The sequence below is a fragment of the Sturnira hondurensis genome, unplaced genomic scaffold (genome assembly GCF_014824575.4).
Source record: "Sturnira hondurensis isolate 20B ecotype Veracruz unplaced genomic scaffold, ASM1482457v3 Scaffold0012984, whole genome shotgun sequence".
Taxonomy (NCBI): domain Eukaryota; kingdom Metazoa; phylum Chordata; class Mammalia; order Chiroptera; family Phyllostomidae; genus Sturnira; species Sturnira hondurensis.
This window is the reverse complement of record NW_028085615.1, coordinates 140,662-159,557: the sequence shown is the minus strand read 5'-3', so window position 1 is coordinate 159,557 and position 18,896 is coordinate 140,662. Positions and strand designations below refer to the sequence as shown.

Here is an 18,896-nt window from a genome sequence, read left to right as displayed (position 1 = left end):
GACTCGAATCCAGCACGGCTGGCAGGAAGCGGGGAGTTAGATTGAAGGCCTAGCCTGACTTCGCACAGCCACCCTGGCACTTTCTCCAATTCAGTGAGGAAAGGGGCCAATAACCGGTGTGTCACTTGCACACACCCTACCCTGCCAGTGGGTGGCAGAGCTCAATTCGAAGTCCTGACCTTGCTCTTCCTAAGCACAGCCGTAATGCCAGGGAGAACAGGATGGGAGAAAGCAAGATGACAGACTAAGGGACAGCATGGTTCAAAAATAACAAAAATTCTTAAGAGTGTGGGGGTTGAGTGTAAATACAATCACATCAGACCCCTTCTCTCAGTGGCCAAAATACCTTCCTAAGTTAAAGTATTAAGTGTGGAATACTAAAAATGATTCTTAGGTACCAGCAATAACATTAGGGTAAAGTCACCCTAAAAAGAACTGCAAATAAAAACAGACAGTGCTGTCTGATATTGCAAAATTGCCTGTGTGCAGAGCAGGAAGTTACTGAGGCCAGGTGGGGGTACATGGAGTTCATTAGACGACTATGTAGTGATGGACATTCCCGTCCACCTGAAGTAAGCCACACATCGTATAAACCACGTATAAAATGAAACCACACTATAGCCCTGGGGCTAGCCTTAGCTAAGACGAGACGGACTCCAGGAATAAGTGAGATGCGGCCCCTGCTCTTGGGAGCAGTGGGGTCAGGTGGAGAGCACCCCAGGCAGGCCTTCGAGGCCAGGCCACCATGGATGGGCATGAGTTTTGCAGGGGGTGCCTGGTGGGGAAGGAGGGGGGCTAACATGTAGAGGGTTCCAAGGGCATTATCACTTGAGTCTTGGCCAGGAGGACAAAGCCAGGCTGAGGAAGGCCTTGGAGGCCACGTAAAGGGCCCTGCTGTGTCCTGTCCTACAGGCTAAAAGAAAGTCACATTCTGCTGAGCACTGATGGCCCCGGGAGGAACGTCCTGAAGTTTAAGCCCCCAATGTGCTTCAGCCTGGACAATGTACAACATGTGGTGGCAAAGCTGGATGCCATCCTAACAGGTGAGCCTGAAGCCCAAGGGACAGTGGACCACATCTTTAGAACTGGAGCCAGCAACTAGAACCTTCCAGCATGACCAGGGAGGGGCTCCGTGGCTGGGCCGGATGTCCTCTGGACAGTGCAGGGAACAAGGAGCTAAGTGGAAAGGAGTGCTATTGGTCCAGGCCTCCCCTAGTCCTGGGCAGGTGGGAGAGCTGGGCCATCCCCCATCTGGCGGAGCAGGCTCCACTGTGAGATGCGAAACAAAGGAAACCAAAGCGTGGGCTCATGAACCCAGCCATCAGAACCTACACCGCATCCAAGTAGCCTGAAAGCCACTGTGAAATGTAAATAAATGGCAGGAACTTTGTTTTACTTGAGCTAAGGGTCACCCAACAGCTAGTGTGGCTGAAATCTGCATGCAGGCTGAACACAAAATGAAATTCTTCCCATCCCTAGTCTGCCCTGAATCCACTTACAAGACCTCAACAAATCAAGACATGCCTGTGCACGCAGCATTCTGTGGGGGTGGCCCACAGTAGGCAAAGTCCCTCCTCCCATCTGGGGTGTTTCATTGCTGTCCCCAGGGCATAGGAGCTAAGGGCTACCCCTACCGCAAACAACTGCAGGCGGTACAAGACCTGAGTGAGGTGGGACACAGAACTGGTTAGATGTCCTATACAGAGGAGCCTCCAGTCGAGTCTGGAGTCTCAGGAAACATGAGGTTTGGGGTTTTCCTTTGGGGAAACTGGTGCTGACCCGGCAGCTGGTGGCGCACACACAAATAAAGGGCAGGGATCAGGGGCCTGTCTGGTGGGCCATTCTCCAAACTGCCATCCAAGTAGCTTAAGACACTGAAGGCAGCAGGGGCCTTCAGCAGAAAAGTTAACCATTTTGGATGCCTTGGGGGTGTTTTTCAGACATGGAAGAAAAGGTAAGAAGCTGTGAGACGCTGAGGCCCCAGCCCTGTGGCAGCCCTGCCGAGCCACATCCTTCGCTAGGTGAGTGGGCCGAAGCTGGGCTCCTGACACGCTCCCCAGAAGCCAAGCTTCAGCTCTTTCTTTCCAGGAGTGAGGGGAAACCAAACTTCCTTTACGGGGCTCTGTCCACCTGGAACCCCTACCACCTCTCACCACCAGACTTGACGTCTGCCAACCAGGAGGAGTTACCTTTGAATGTAGGTTCACTATCCTGCTTGAAGACAGAACCCCATTTCCATTGCTCAGTTAAGCTAGGTCTTCCCATGTGCCCCAGAATCACTTGTCCTGGGAGTAGTAACATCCCTGAAACAGCACAATCCTCACCTCCATGAAAAGTTGCCTTAAACCTCCAAGACATTTCCTAACTTTAAAAGGGCCCAAGTCCGACGGAGGGCCTAGTCATTACAGGAAGCTGAGTGAGGATGTGGAGAGCTGGTGCCTGTGCCTGACAACACGCTGCTGGTCACGAAAGATAATGGAGCTCAGAAAGCTCGGGAGCACGTGGCCCTGTCCTCGCTCACCGAGTATCCCACACTCACCCAGGCTCGGGGGTTTTTACATTTTTATTTCAAAAGCTTGGATAGCTTCAATATCCAGGTCGTGGCAAAATCAGGACACGTGTAAAATACCTTACAATACATTAGATTCCCAAAAGGTACCAAAAAGTACAGTAAAATTAACACTTCCAATACAGGAAATGTATGACACAAATAATATAAAATTAAAAGGTGAAAAAAGGTGACACTGGTTCCCTAAGATAGACCTCTTTACAACCAGGGTCTACAGGTCCAGGCTGCAGAGCAGCAGCAGGAAACAGACCCTCCCACCTGGTTCGGGGTAAGCCGGTCATACAATCAGCCCACAATGCCGCTCTGGTCTGAGACATCACACGCTGCCTAAAACAACTAGAGCTCTGGAAATAGTCAACAGGAAAGTGATTTCCAGGGGGGAAATTTTAAATAAGATGCACATGGAACAAGCCATAGAAAGTATGCCAAGTTAAATTTGGTACATAATTGTTTGTGTTCACTCAATACCCAAACAAAGCATGTGCGGTCAGTCGGGCACTCCTGCCGAAGCCTCAGTATGGCTTGTAGTTATTCTGATGGCCACCGCGTCGCTGGCTCTTCCCGTAATTCGTACTACCCTGGCCTAGGGACAAGAATAACAATGATAGCAGCTAGATTTATTGAACGTTTACCCCTGTGCCAGGCGCTTGGCTCAAATCCTCACCAGGGCCAACTCCCCTGGGGCAGGCCACAAAGCCCAGCCCGTCTGACTCCAAAAGCCCCTGCTGCCACTGGCCCCTGCACTGTCTGTCCTGCCTCCCAGGTGGGGCTTCCCTCTCTCCTACTTACTGTAGTCGTAGCCGGGGCCGTAGCCGTAATAGCCATAGGGCGAGTAGTCGTAGCCGCCATAGCCGGGCCCGTAGCCCTGCTGGTAGCCGTAGCCCTGGTTCCAGTAGTTGCCGTAGCCCTGATTCCAACTCTGACTCTGACCTGTGGGGGGAGCAGGGCACAGGGGCCCATGGACCATTTAGCACATGCAGGAGCTAGGATGGAGGAAATCCTGCCCTGTGGGTAGCAGGGTTACTATGGCAGCTCGGAGATAGAAGCCAAGGGGCTGCTGTCCTGGTATATAGGGCCCTGCACTTGAGACCCAAACTGTAGAGAGCTGAAGGCCAGGATAGAACTGAACACTAACTTCACTCAGGACCAGAGAGGTAGGAGCTCACTCTCACTCAAATCACCTTCTCATCACCCCACCCTCCCTGGCAGCTTGGCGTTAAAAGTTCAGACTTTGGAGCCAGAGGGGCCTGGGTGGGAAAGGATATGAAGCGCCTGGCACAGCCCTGCCCTACCTTATATGCCCACCCACCCACAGGTGGACCATGACTCAGGACAGCCACAGAGCCCATCAGGCCCTTCACCCCTGGGTGAAGCAAATGACCCCGATGCCCTGAGGCACCAGGTCGCGTGGAAAGTACGGGCTCTTCTCCTCCAAACCAGCAGCAGCACAGCCTGGACACCCAGGAGGGCCATTCCTGTCCCTGCCCACCCTGCCACGCCAGAGGCCAGAGCGAGCCCCCAAGACAGGCACGGAAGCTCCATGCAGGCAGAGCGCCCAGACCCATGTGCATCCAGCTTCCACTTACCTCCACCGCCACCACCACCGCTTCGGCTCGCTCGGCTGCGGTTTCCACCACGGCCAGAGCCTTGCTGCTGCTGATAGAGCTTTCTGGGCAGAGCCACCTTGATTTCACACTAAAAGCCAAGAGGACAGGCAGTCAGGCCACTGGGACAAGTTCTAGAGAGGGACTGTGCACAAAGACTTCCATTTACAAATGCTCAGATGGCAGATATGGTCCATCTTCTTAGTAACAAAATATAGTAGGATGGGGAACCACATTTGGACTAGAATCTCTGAGAACCGTAACTAAAACCTAGACAGACCACGATTCACACTAGGGCCCTTTTACTGGAACCTTTCCCCAAAGATTGTACTGGGAATGATGAACGCAAACCCAGGTCTACAGGGGACAGCCCTGGGGCAGCTCCACATCTAACAATTAGGAGGACAGGGATGGCTGGGCCAAAGCCAGCCCTGTGTAGAAGAACACCAAATGTCAAGTCTGGTGTCACCCTGGTCCTACTAGGCAAGGGGGTCAGAGGCTTCCCAGATGAGGGGCCTTAGAGAGTAATAAGTTTCTAATTTTATTTTACTTTTTTACAGAAAAAAACGAAGCATCCTACTCAAATGTACAGTGGTGCCCATGATCTCCAATGTACAGAAGAAAGCCACTGAAGCTCAGGGTGGAGCTTGCCTGAGGCCACACTGCCACCGCCACCCCTCCCCTCAAACCACTGGTCTGCTATTGGGATGTCCCCTCCGGACCCAGAGTTGGTTTCTTCTTTGCTCAAACACCTGCCCACTGTAGATGGAGGCAAGGTCGGGGACCTTCCAGCACTCCCACCAGAATTAGAAGTGCCCCGACACATACTCCACACCCGACTAAGACCAGTATAAAAACCTTTTACGTGAAGTGCCACGCCATGCGAGCACACTCCTATAAAGAACTGGCAAACTACCCCTACCGGTGACGCAGCCTGACATGTTCTGCCCTTCCCCAATCAATGTACAAATACACTGTTTCCAGACCCACTGCCAGCAGTTTGCCTAGTGCTGCCCTACACGCTCCTCCTGCCCATCCTCCTGCCCATTTCTCGTTATGGCACAGAGAAAAGGCTTCTGTGTCACCCCCCCACTGGGCTAACAACCGATGGTCGACATCTTTATCCAACTGCCCCTAGGATCTAATCTCATTTTAACAGCTCACTTGGATCTTTCCAAAGTCCCAGCCAGGACACTGAAGTTTTCAGGAGCCCCACCCACCTACCCACAGTAAGCCACACACCCCTACCCCCAAAGCCACCTAGAGAATACTTGAAGCAGTGCCCCACCCTCCAGGCAGAAGTTCAGGGGTAACAGTTGCACTTCTCACTTCTGCTTATTCAAAGGCAAAACTGACCCCGGATATTAGGGGGCCAGTACCCTGGGAGCTCTTTGGGAAGAATCTGGCTGGGATGGGTTGATTAAACCAGTGTACAAAGGGGAGGGAGATGAACAAAGACTTGGTTGTGTGGCAATGACAAGGAGAAAAGCTCTGCTGCAGCTTCTCTAGCAGCAAAAGCTCACCACCAAAGGGAGAAATTCATTTCAGTGAAGAGCAGAAGTTCTATAATCTTCTGAGAACTGCAGACCTTAGACTCTAGAGCCAAGAACATCTTGATCTCTAGCTTTCTATCAAGAATCAGAAAGATTACTCAGCACCCTTGCTCCATCACAAAGAAGCCACCTTTCCTCGCCTGCCTTCCTCACATCCTCTGTTTTTACTTCTGGTCCTGCCAGACTAGGAGCTCCTTGAAGGACAGGACCATCTGTCCCCCAATCAGGGCAGCAGATGCTGCAGAGAAACAATGAGGTCTCACTACCCTGGAGAGCTCTTGGTGGCAGCCCAACCCCTAAGCCACACCTGCAAGCCAGCCCTCCCTCAGCAAGAGGCCAGACACACAGAACTAGGGATATCTTACCTTACTCGCACCAATGGTGTGGAACTTTTTCTCTAGAGCCTTCCTCACAGGTTCCTCCTCTTCTTTAAAAGTGATGAAAACAAAGCCTCGTCTTTTGTGTGACTTTGGATCCATTGGAAGATCAATAGCCTCAATCTGCAAACACAGTCAAAGCTCAGGACCAGGATCTCCCCAACCCCAGGGCCCACAGGGGCAAGTTCCCTGAAGGCCAGAGATGGACAAAGAAGGCCTGCTGAGGAACACTCCAATTGGCAAAGGCCATCAAGGACCAGGGAGACTGCTGCCTCAGGGCAGCTGCAGGACACACACTCACCTCCCCAAACTCGCCGAAGTACTCTCTGATTTCCTCCTCAGTGGCTTCTGGATTCAGACCCCCCACAAAAATTTTCTTCACAGGTTCCTTCTTCATGGCCATGGCCTTTTTGGGGTCAATGACACGACCATCCAGCCTGTGCTCCTTCTGATCTAGGACCTGGTTCCAACAGAAGGAAATTGGATTTTAACTCAGCACCATGACCCTGGTGCTTGTTAAAATGTTTCACGCCCTCCAAACCCTACCGCCAACCTGACTTTCACCCCCTCCAAACCCTACCGCCAACCTGACTTTCCAACCCAGCCTGCAAACATTAACATGTAAGTCAGTCCTCACCACCCCCCAGACTTCTCCAATGCTATACACCCCTCTTCCTACCTAGGCAGGCCCAGTTTAAGGCCTAGCTCCAGAAGTATAGTAGAGGTGACTAAGAACACACAGGCTGGAATCCTTACTCCACCACCTAACTAGCCTGGGTGAGCTCTTCTACTTAAATTTCTGAACCTTAGTCTGTTTTCTGGAAAATGGAGATAAAATAATGCCTGTCTCATGGCAACTTTGGACTTTTCTCCAGACCTCACAATAAAGTGTTTGCAGTGTCCAGAACAGGCACAAGAAAGGCAATAAATGTCCACTCTCATCTCCCTGGACCACTCCAGCACATACTTACTATCCCACTTAATCTGTATTTTTAGTTTTCCAAAACACAAAGCTGCTTTTCTCTGCTTTTTCCAAAACACTCAACCACGTGCAGAGCACACGAACTAGTCACGCTCAAGAATGGCGTCCTCCTTAGAATGCACTGCCACTATGGGTACCCAGCTTACCTTCTCCACACTGGCTGCATCTTTGAAGAGAATAAACCCAAACCCTCTTGACCGGCCAGTGTTGGGATCCATTTTTATTGTACAGTCAACGACCTCTCCAAATTTGGAAAAATAATCCTTCAGGTCGTTTTTGCTGGTATCCCAGCTCAGGCCACCAACGAACATTTTTCTGAAATAGTAGGGTGAGACATGGCAACAAGTCTGATAAGAAAGCTGTGACATTAGGAGGTCAGGCCCTGGCAAAGATTTTGATGAAGAGTTTATAATAAATAAAGCCACCATCCGGAATAAAAGTCTACCCCTTGAATCGTAAGGGCTCTTTTAGAAGGTGGTAAATGTCCACTACCCTCCCAATGTCAACCTTGACCCTAACAAACCTTCAGGAGACAGCACCCCCAGACCGGGCGAGGGAAAGGAAGGACAACCTGGCCAGGGATACAGGTTCTGAGCGCTCACAACTGAAGCAATTTGTGTAACAACCACGTATCAAAAGACTATCGTCCCTGCCAGCCTTCGCCACCTCCGAAAACTTGCTCTCAAGGAACTCGCGGCTTCCGGGTGCCGGGACCGTAACTCCGCCCTCGGCAGGAGGCGGAGGAGAGGGAGGACGCGGCCCGGGCGCGCGCCAACTCCGCCCACGCAGGCCCCTTGCGGCCCAGACCCGCTCCGCCGCGGGTCCCAGCGCACGCCCCTTCCGGGCGCCGGCCCGGCCCCGGCCCCGCGCGAGAGGCCCCGAGGCGGCGCCAAAGTCGATCCAACAAACTCCTGCAAACTCCAGCGCGAGTGGCGACGCAGCAGACAGGTGCGGAGGACCGGTCCTCGGGCCCGAGCAGGCCCCGTCCGCCCGCCCCTCCCCCCGCCGCGTGGCGCCAACAAAAGGCGGCCCCGGAACAAAGGCGGCGGCCGGTCGGCCCGGGGCCGCACCTACCCTGCGTCGTCCTCGGTCCTGCTGGCGTTGATCTGGTCGCCCTCAGCGCTGGTCTGGTTGACGGCCGGGGGAACCGCACTCCCTCCTCCAGAGCCCGCTGCACCCCCGGTGCCGGGCCCGGCCGGCGATTCGCCTTCGGGGGCGGCCTCGTGCCCGTTCTCGGTGGCACCCGTCGTCTCCATTAGCTGCTCCTCACCCGCTTCCGACATGGTAGACCGGGGCGCAGCGGCTCCTGCAAAGAGCAGCCACAGCACGTCAGGCAGGACCCGCTCCTGCCTGCCGCCCGCCGCCCGCGGGCCCGGCCGCTCACCTCGCCGCCGGTGAGGCCGCGAGGCCCGTTCGTCCCCACCCGCCGGGAAGGTGCGGCGAGCTCGGCCGCGATCAAGCTCGCGCTGCCCGGCCTTCCCTCCCTCCGCTGACGGAGCCGCCGCAACCTCGCGCGCTCCTTCTCGACCACCGCTGCACGGAACCCACCGACCAAAGGACTCGCCCGGGCCCGCGCAACGCCGCCTCCTGACAATACCGACTCGTGGCGCTCTTTATAATGCCGGAGCCGGGGCCCACTTCGCAACAAGACGCATGCTCATTGGCTGCGCCTTCCCGTCATTCAACCCTGCGCCAGCGTCCCATTGGCCACGTCGGCGCGCGAACGCTAGATCCGGGCGGGCTTTGTCCTCATTTTAGAACCCGCGCGAGCCTGGGCCCTGCTGTGGGTTGCCGGATTGGAAAATGGTCCTGTCGTAGGCCGTGAGGCCCGAGTCGTACCTTCTGTCCCGTCAGGCCGCAGTCTCGTTTCAGCGGCCCCAGTCCCAGTTTTGACAGCCTCGGCCACTCCCATTCCCCAGAAGAAGAAAGTGGGCTCGAATAAGTCTCACAAACCAAGGCTGGCAGCGGCAGAGCCCGGGCGGCCGAGATCCGGCGCGTAGGGTCCGCCAGACAAGCGCGTAGGGTCCGCCGGGCAGGCTCGCAGCCCGCCCTCCCCCTTGACCTTGGTCCCCTCAGAGCCCCGCGCTCGCGCCCTTTCTGCCACCTCCCACAGTAGCAAGAAGCGGGTTGGGGGAGGAGTCCTCCGGGGATCTGGTGCCAACCGTGACCAGGTTGTGGCGGGAGAAACGGTAGAACCATGGTTGTTCCCTAATCTTAGATCGCCGGACACTACTTTGGCACCGCTTTTATACTTCTGGTTGCTTTAAAAAATGCGCTTAATTCACTTACTTTCGCTGAAATTTAACTTTTAAGAAAAATATACCACTTAAAAATATATTTAAGAAAAATGTAACAGGAAATCTTGGGGGGGGTTCTGTTTCTTATATACAAAACCCCTTATTATCTCCTCGACAACCAAATTCGAAAAGGCCAGCATAATCCTGTGATTCCATGGGTCCCAAATGGACCTGCATCACAACCTCGGAAGCCTGAGGATTACCGATGGCACCAGAACACAAGTAGTTGACAGTTTCCCTGCAAGACTCCTGCAGCCAGGCCCTGTGGTGGGTAGGCAGTCGACTTTCTCATCTGGTCTCCTAACAGCCCTGTGAAAATAGGTACCATCACCAATTTATAAATGAGGACTCCGAAGTCCAGAGCCTCAGGCCAAAGCGCACTCCTTTATTCTGCCAGCCAAGGAGTTGCCATGAGAATNAAAGGCCAGCATAATCCTGTGATTCCATGGGTCCCAAATGGACCTGCATCACAACCTCGGAAGCCTGAGGATTACCGATGGCACCAGAACACAAGTAGTTGACAGTTTCCCTGCAAGACTCCTGCAGCCAGGCCCTGTGGTGGGTATGCAGTCGACTTTCTCATCTGGTCTCCTAACAGCCCTGTGAAAATAGGTACCATCACCAATTTATAAATGAGGACACCGAAGTCCAGAGCCTCAGGCCAAAGCGCACTCCTTTATTCTGCCAGCCAAGGAGTTGCCATGAGAATGAAAAATGTGACAATTTTACAACTGGAAAAAATAATCAACTTCAGAAAATCTGAAGATTTGGCCACACAGCACTGCACTTTCCGGAAGGTATCAATCAACTAGAGCTGGGGCACCAACCCCCATGTGATTAAACGCCCTCTGCTTCAACTACAAGGCCCACCTGACCACTTCAGACTAGGTTCCAAAACTGGAATTGACATATATTCATAAAACCTTAGTCACGTATTGATCTGCCAGTAAGGCTTGCAGTGAAATACAGAACCAACCCCACAATGAAGATAATTGAGGTGATTCCCAAGTTCAAAGTTAAACAGTCTAAATGTAGTCACAGGACATAACTCCTGGGGACACGAATTCACTTAATTTGTCCTCGTCCACATGGATTCCTTTAGCACAACTTGGGAAACACCTTTAATGACATGTCAAGTCAGGATGACAACATTCAGACCATGTTTCACAGCTTGCAAAATGCTTTCACCAGCATGGCTTGACTGGGGCTTCAAAATAATTTGTGAGTGCTTATCCATAACTTACACAGGAAAATGCTGAAATCACACATCTAAAACCGACCACAAAGCCTGCAATTCCAACTGCACATTGTTTCCAGGGCTCCTGGCTGGTGTAAGCCAAGGGGTCTCCGAGCTCCTGAGTAACTTGGTCTGAATTAGATCCTGTGCCAGATTTAATTATTCTGAAGCTCAAGTGAAGCAATGGCTTAGTAAACACTTTATAAACTACAAAGGACTGCAGACCAGTGTCGGGGGTAAGTCTTGGCCCAGAATATTTTTATATTGCATCCAGGGGCTTTTCTGACAGAGGCAGGGGCCCTGGGATTTGCGAGCAGCACAAAGTCCCTTTGACACAAGGATCTCCACTCTTGTTACTGGGTCCCAGCTATAGACCTAGGAGACAGGGCATCTTCCACGACAATGAGGTTCTCGAATCAGCAAGGAACTCACTTACCACCGAAAGTCACTTAAGAGGCCCAAAGAATGTCCAGTACAGTCCCCTGGTTCTGAGGATTCAGGCTGTAGGGCAATAAATGTGTAAGAACATGTACAACCACCAGCCAGTCTAACATACAGGGACAGGCACAAAATGTACTTTCAGTTTTTAAAATTACATGAACTAATTCTTCTCACTTTTCTTTCTTTCTTTCTTTCTTTTTTTTTGGCTGAGCCTACCAGGTGGAAGCTACAGGAGTGAACTACAAATATGCTGCGACAGTGGTGGCCGACTCCTACCTGGGCCACTTCCCACTCAGCCCCACGAGCTCCAGCTCCCCCACTTCAGGGCTGACTCTGGCTCCAGCCAGAGGAAACTTTCTAAAACTGTCACACTCTGTGTGAAAGCCCTGGCTGGCTTCCTGCTGCTCTGAGAATGAAATCCTAACCCCAAATACCAGTGAGACAGTTGGCAGTGACAAAAATCCACCCCCAGCTCAGCTGGACCCCCTTGCTGTGTGGTCTGTAAGTGGAAGGGTCACTCTGGGTCTGAGCAGTGGAAGCCAGGGCCTCCCCCAGACCTCCCTTCCCCAGGGGACCACGTGTTCTGATGGCACAGCTACATTCTGAAGAGCTGCTCAGCCCATGTCACACTTGACATGAACGAGAAAAGAAATCTGCGAAGATTGGGGGTTTGTCTCTAACTGCAGCCTCGCCAAGCCTGATCTCGTTCCACACAGCTTGTGAGGCCAGGCCTGAGCCGCCCCCGCCGCAGCTTATGCCCACTCTTCACTCCAGCTGTGCTGACTCCTGTTATTTCCTGGAACTCAACTGTCCCCTTTTGCCTCTGGAGGTGCCTTTTCACTTGCTGTTCCCTCTACCTGGAGTACTCTTTCCCACGTTTCATCTGCCCAGTCTACAGATCTGTCGTAGGTTGAATTGCGTAGCCCCCCAAAAATATGTTCAAGTCCTAACTCCTGGTACCTGTGCATATGACCTTACTTGGCAAGAGGGTCTTTGCAGATGTAATGAAGACAAGGTCAACCTGGAGTAGGGTGGGCTCTTAGACTAGCGCTTTCTAGGAAGGGAAGACACCTAGGGCCTTGTGTATACAAGGAAAATGCCATGCAATGACGGAGGCAGAGACTGGAGTGATGCATCCACAAGCCCAGTGTCCTAGTCAATTTGGCCTGTTACTACAGATGAGCATAGACTGGGAGGCTTCAGCAACAAACATTTACTTCTCACAGTTCTGGAGGCTGGGAAGTCCTCAAGGCACTGGCAGATCAGGTATCTGGTGAGGACTTGTTTCCTGGTTTGCAGATGACCATCTTTTCGCCATGTCCTCACTTGGCAGGCAGGGAAGAGAAGGGAGCTCTCCCTGGCCTCCCCTTACACACTCGCCAATCCCATCATGAGGTCCCTGTCCCCGTGACTTCATCTAAACCTAATTGCCTCCCAAAGGCCCCACCTCCAAATACCATTACCTTGGGGATTATAGTTTCAACATATGAATTTAAGGGGGGACACTCAGTCCATAGCACCAGTGAACATCAGGGGCTGCCAGCAACACCAAAAGCTAGGAGGGAGGCACAGAACGGATTCTCCCCTAGAGCCTGCAGAGGGAGCACATGGCCCTGCTGACACCTTGATGTTGAACTTCTGGCCTCCGGAACTGGGAGAAAATCAACTTCTGTGGTCATACGCTGCCCAGCTAGTAGTGCTTTGTTATGGCAGCCCTAGCGGACTCATACAGTATCCATCAGATTTCCACTTCCTCCAGAAAGTTCTCGGTGATGCACCAAGGAAGTGTCCCTCTAAGAGTGCAAACCATGTAATACTGACACTGGCCAATGAGATCCTGCACCGGGTCTGTCCCCTTTACCCTGATGCCTCCAGCAGGCACCTCAACACCTGCAGAATGAATAAAAGATCCCTTAACCTAGGGTTACAAACTGGTTCCTCATGGGCCAAACCTGACTCAGATGTGCTTGCTTGACCTGCCATGTTTTCAACATCTTAAGAAATTATTTACCAACATTTACAAAGTATGATAAAAATGTTCTATTTCTCACAATGGAATACTATGCAGCAGAAAGAAAGAAAGAAAGAAGGAGCTCCTACCCTTTGCAACAGCATGGATGGATCTGGAGAGCATTATGCCACTTGAAATAAGCCAGGCGGTGAAAGACAAATACCATATGATCTCACCTATAAGTGAAACCTAATCAACAAAACAAGTGAGCAAAATAGAACCAGAGACATGGAAATAAAGAACAAACTGAGAGTGACCAGAGGGAAGTGGGGAGAGGACAATGGGGGAATGGGGGCAGGGTCATCAAGGAACATGTATAAAGGACCCATAGACAAAGCCAAAGGGGCGAGAGGTGAGAATGGTTGCGGGAGGGGGGGAGTGGTGGAGGGGGAATGGAGACAACTGTATTTGACCAACAATAAAAAAAAGAGAGAGAGAGCCCTGGCTGGTGTAGCTCAGTGGATTGAGTGCAGGCCTGCGAACCAGACAATCACGGTTCGATTCCCAGTCAGGGCACATGCCTGGGTTGCAGGCCAGTTCCCAGCAGGGGCCAGTTCCCAGCAGAGAATGCACAAGAAAGAACCATACATTGATGTTTCTCTTCCTCTCTCCTTCCCTTCCCCTCTAAAGATAAATAAATAAAGTATTTTTTTAAAAAACAGAGAGAGAGAGAGAAAATGTTCTATTTCCACTTACTTTTGGAAAATTGTTAATGACACAGTCCCACCTGTCCACAGGAGCTGGTGGGGTAGGTGCCACCCTGCTCAGCCCAGCCCCCACTGGGTCCTGTCATCTTACTCCTGGGTCCTTAAACTCGTTTTCATTGGCAGAAAGCATCTGAGGTGTCAGTCCTGAACCAGGCCTCCATGAAGCTCAACTTCTTCATTTTAAATGCGAATGACAACACCCACCTCTGCCCTGCAGCAGGGATCAGAGAAGGTGTGCCAAGTGGCTGGCAGGTCACAGGTAGAAATGAGAGCCACCAGGACAACTACCAACAGTAACCACAGAAGCACCCAAGGGAAGACTCCTCCCCTGCTGAGCTCCCCTGTGTGTCTCAAATCAACCCTCAGAACAGACTTGGAAGTTCTGGAGAAGCTCTACCAGCTGGCAGGCCCCCACCTGCAGGTCACTCTTGCGACAGGGACCAGTGCCCAGCTTGAGCCTCAGAGGCAACCTCTGCCCAACAGAGGCAAATCAGAGACGCCCAGGACACCCTTCTGGAATCGGACTCAACTAAACGTGCTTTAGGCACAGACCTAGCGCTCCCGGTCTCCTCGGGAGCCCACAAGGCTGCCAACACTGACCACAGCACAAAGACAGGTGCCATCTGGCTTCATGTCACAGTCCCCTTCACAGCTTTTAAAACTTCACATTCCCAGGCTCCAGGGGCTGGCCTCTCACTGTTATAAAGCATTCTGGACACTGGGCACTGGTGAAGGAGCAGATTTAGGACCTGCTGCTGCACGCCAGGCGGCAGAAAAGGCTATAAAACAAATGCCCAGCTCCCCTCTGAGAGGCAGCAGTGCCGCCTCAATTAGCAGCCCTGGAGGCTCTTCAGGTTGTGGCTTAGGGCCTCAGTTTATGGTTCCGCAACAAGCCCATACTTCACTAATTTATTTACACCCATCCACACATCCACACCCCTCAGGACAGACTGTTTCCTGGGCTCTAAACCCTCAGGCATAACTATCGCCACTGAATTGCCATCATCAAGGCACCTCAATCTCAGCTTGTCCCCAGAGCCCAGACCCTCTGCCAGGATTCTTGGCCAGAGAATGAATGCCTCCACCATCTAGCCACCTGTGCCAGCCAGAACGTGGGTGGGTGAGCTCTCTCCCTCATCTCCCCCACTTGACACACCATCTAGGCCACAATGTGCCTTCATTATTACTCTGCCCTCAGGTTGGGACGACATGAGTATCAGCCAGGGTGGCACCAAACAGATCTAAACACTGTAGATTGCTCCTTACAGACACCTGTACATGGTGGGTATTCAAGCCAGAGAGGCAGCTCTCCTCCATGTGGTCATTTCAGGACCCACCTTCTGGCTCCACCATCCCCTTGGCCTTATCATAGGCACACAGCTGGCAGAGGAAACGTGTGAGGAGGGGCCAGTGTGGGAGTCTTCATAGCCCAGGCCTGGAAGGGGCACACTCCATTTCCACTCACACTCCACTGGCAAGAACGCTGTCGTGTGGCCTCGCCTCACTACAAGGGACACTAAGAAATGAGCTCAGCCCTGGCCGGTTCGGAGCATCATCCCATACACCAAGAGGTTGCAGGCTCAATCTCCGGTCAGGACACATACCCAGGTTGCAGGTTCGATCCCTGGTCAGAGCACGTGCGGGAGGCAACTGATCAATGTTTCTCTCTCTCTCTCTCAAAAATCAATAAACATATCCTCAGGTGAGGATTTTAAAAAAACAAAAAAAGCCCTGGTTGGTGTGGCTCAGGGGACTGAGTGCCAGCCTGCAAACCAAAGGGTTCAACACCCAGTCAGGGCATATGCCCGGGTTGCAGGCCAAGTCCCCAGTGGGAGGGCACATGGGATGCAGCCACACATTGATGTCTCTCTCCGTCTCTTTCTCCCCCCTTTCCCCTCTCTCTAAAAATGAATAAATAAAATCTTAAAAAATAGAAATAAAAGGACAGCCCTGGCTGGTGTGGCTCAGTGGATTGGGTGCTGGCCTGAGAACCAAAAGGTCACTGGTTCCATTCCCAGTCAGGGCACTTGTCTAAGTTGTTGGCCTGGTCTCCAGTTGGGGGTGTGCAAGAGGCAACTGATTGATGTATCTCTTGAACACTGATGTTTCTCTCCCTCTCTTTCTCCCTCCCTTCTCCTCTCTCTAAAAATAAATGAATAAAATCTTTAAAAATAAAATGAAAAATTAAAAAATTTTTAAAAGAAAGAAAAAAATGGGCTTAACTGCTTACAGAGGAAAGCAAGGACAAATTGTGTGCCAAACTTTCACCACAATAGGCTTTCAACAATTGTGTGTCAATGACACCGAAGGGAGACACTGGAGGAAAGCTTTCCTTCAGCCAGCCCTTCAGGGCATGTCACCAAGCACCTGTCCTGGGTAACCCACTGGCCCACCATCAGAGGCCACCCCCGCCCTGGAGCTGAACCTGCTTGCCGAGCAGTGGGATGAATGCTCTATCAGGGAAGCCAGGAAGGCAGGGACCTGTGGGAGGCACTGGACTGCGCTGTAGAGGTGGGTGGGAAGGACAAGACTCCTCACAGGACAGGCACCTGGGCTGCCCTGGGACTGAATGGGGGCTCTCCAGGCAGAGAGGGGCACAGGCGGAGAAGGCACAGACTGTTCGGGGAACTGTAAGTAGCCCCACATGACAGAGGAGATGAGGCGGTGCTGCTGGGCCAGGGCTTTACATGCCAACAGCAAGGAGTTCCTTTCATTCACAGGAAACAGGAAGTCAGTGAACCCTGCGGCAGCAACAGTGCAGTGGTGGGGATGGAAAAGAGGGTCAATGAGAGACACTAAGGAGGGAGAATGGGCAGAAAAGCGTCCATGTGTGGCTAAGACCCTGACTCCATGCACAGGGCGAGATGGGCAGTGAGGCTGGAAAGTTGGACCAGAACCACCAGGTGAAGGGCTTGAATGTCAGGCCTGGCAAGGAAAGTGGGGCAAGTGTCAGGCGAAGAGCGTCTGCCTCTCTCAAAGAGGAGACCATCCCACCACAGGTGACAACCTCCTTGACTCCCGGTCACACCCGCCTCCAGCAGCATGCTCTATTTCATCCACATCTTCTAGTACATTAGTCCCTAACGACCAGAAAAGGATCAAGAGATAATCACTTTCAAAGGTCAAGTTCAAACCCCTCATTAACAGAAAGGGAAACCAAAGGTCAGAGAAGGGGAGTGTTTTAGTCCATTCAAGCTGCTGTAACAAAATATTATAAAAACTGAGCAGCTTATAAAAAAACATTACTTCTCACAGTTCTGGATCCTGGAAAATCCAAGATCAAGGCATCGACAGACGGTTTCTGATAAGAGCCTACTTCCTAGTTCATACCCAACTGTCTTCTCCCAGTGTCAGAAGAGGTGAGGGAGCTCGATAGGGTCCCTTTTATAAGAGCACTAGTCCCATTCATAAGGGCTCCCCCCTCATGACCTAATCATCTCCCAAGGTCTCCGAATACCAGCAACCCCAAGCTTCAGTCCCATGTAGGGCTGTACAACAAAAATATGATATAAGCCACAAATGCAAACACATGTATAATTTAACATTTTCTAATAAACTGTTAGACAATTAATAAAAAGGTTAAAACAAACAGGGTGAGCCCTGACTGGTGTGGCTGAGTTGGTTGGGCATTGTCCCGCAAAGTGAAGATCAACAGTTCCGCCCTGGTCAGGGCGCATTCTGGGCAACCCTGGCATCCTAGGTTGCAAGTTCAATTCCCCACATGGGGTACACACAAGAGGCAACTGATAGTTGTTTCTCTCTCACACTGACATTTGTCTCCCTTTCTCCCTCCCTCCCCCTCTCTCTAGAAATAAATTAAAATATTTTTTAAAAACAGGTGACTTAATTTTAATAAAAATTTAGTCCAATCTATCCAAAATATTATAATTTCAACATGTAATCAACATAGAAAATTATTTTGTTTTTTTTGCACTGTCTTTGAAATCTAGCATCGACTTTATAATTACAGCACATCCAATTTGGACCAGATACTTTCAAGGGCTCAGTAGCCACATGTGGTCAGTGGCCACTGCCTTGGACAGCATAGTTTGCCAAGGGTTGGCAAACTATGGCCCATGGCCCAGATCTTGCCAGTTGCCTGATTGTGTATGACCCTTGAACAAGGGCCGGTTTTTATATTTTTAGATGGTTTTTTAAAAATCAAAAGCATTTCATGACACATATGTTCTATGAAATTCAAAGTTAGGGTTTTTAAAGTTTTTGCTTCTGTCAATAAAATGTATAGAAATGTTTTACCTTTTTTTCCTTTTTATTGAATGTATTGGGGTGAACCTACTTATGCAATCATACAGGTTTCAGGGGCACCATTCCACGACCCATCATCTGTACACTGTATTGCATGCTCACCACCTCAAGTCAAGCCTCCTTCCACCACCATTTATCTCCCCGTGCCCTCCTCCAACTGCCCTCACCCCCTTTGTTTTATCCCTTCTTATATTATGTACTTACCTACATAATACCCTCGATTTCGCCTCTTGGCTCACAAATCGGAAAACACTATCTGATCCTGTGTAGGAAAAGTTCCCTGGCCTTGTTCTAGACCATCCAGTCGCCGCCTAACCTCCAACACAGGCGCGCCAGATTGGCTTTAGAATCAAGGGGCTCAACTCAAGTCTCGGATGCCCCGCGTCCCAACTCTGAGATTTAGAACAGGGCATTTCCCCTTTTTTGAACTTCAATTTTCTTCACTGAAAATCAGGCCAGCACTGAAATGGGTATAAAGACGATGAAAACGAAGCACAGGCCCTGAGTCGGTCACTCATTCACCTACTGCCTTAGTCTCTCGCCCTACACCTCCGGCAGGGACCGCCCATGGAGCCCGCCTCCCTCGCCCCTCCCCCCCGCCACTACAGACTCGGTACGCCTCCGGTGGCCTGCCCACCGGTCGCCTTCTCCCTGCGTCCTGGGCAATCTCCGCCTCCCCTGGCCGTAGCCCCACATCGGTGACTTCCACATCACTCTGGCAGCGCAAACCTCCATCTGCCTGGAAAAACCTCCTCCCTCCCTCACCAAATCCTGTTTCCTGCAAAATGAAGCCCCCACCGCCCCAACAGCGCCCACTGACTCACCGACCTGAGGCTCCGAACGCAGCACTTC

The 18,896-nt window shown here is 51.7% G+C and overlaps 2 protein-coding genes across 13 annotated transcripts in view; one reads left to right on the top strand and one right to left on the bottom strand.

Annotated features, from left to right (window-relative positions):
• The window catches only part of PHYKPL (5-phosphohydroxy-L-lysine phospho-lyase), a 23,836-nt gene extending 18,673 nt beyond the window's left edge, over window positions 1–5,163 (top strand). For 3 of the 5 annotated variants that reach the window (XM_037060867.1, XM_037060868.1, XM_037060866.1), the window contains 2 exons: window positions 913–1,043; window positions 1,941–2,722. In XM_037060867.1, coding sequence (XP_036916762.1) covers window positions 913–1,043; window positions 1,941–2,332 — 523 coding nt within the window. In that variant the 3' untranslated portion in view covers window positions 2,333–2,722. Of the gene's footprint in view, window positions 1–912; window positions 1,044–1,940; window positions 2,723–2,777; window positions 2,901–4,733 lie in introns of those variants that run through there. The other 2 variants (XM_037060869.1, XM_037060870.1) reach the window with 2 other exon arrangements.
• Window positions 1–18,896, bottom strand: part of HNRNPAB (heterogeneous nuclear ribonucleoprotein A/B) — a 22,785-nt gene extending 3,889 nt beyond the window's left edge. The window contains exons 1-8 of one of the 8 annotated variants that reach the window (XM_037060876.1): window positions 18,873–18,894; window positions 8,160–8,391; window positions 7,232–7,400; window positions 6,405–6,563; window positions 6,092–6,226; window positions 4,156–4,264; window positions 3,359–3,499; window positions 2,549–3,152 (exon numbers count right to left, since the gene is read on the bottom strand). In XM_037060876.1, the coding sequence (XP_036916771.1) occupies window positions 3,082–3,152; window positions 3,359–3,499; window positions 4,156–4,264; window positions 6,092–6,226; window positions 6,405–6,563; window positions 7,232–7,400; window positions 8,160–8,368 (993 nt within the window). In that variant the 5' untranslated portion in view covers window positions 8,369–8,391; window positions 18,873–18,894 and the 3' untranslated portion in view covers window positions 2,549–3,081. Of the gene's footprint in view, window positions 1–2,548; window positions 3,153–3,358; window positions 3,500–4,155; window positions 4,265–6,091; window positions 6,227–6,404; window positions 6,564–7,231; window positions 7,401–8,159; window positions 8,392–8,469; window positions 9,098–18,248; window positions 18,535–18,868 lie in introns of those variants that run through there. The other 7 variants (XM_037060871.1, XM_037060874.1, XM_037060875.1 and 4 more) reach the window with 7 other exon arrangements.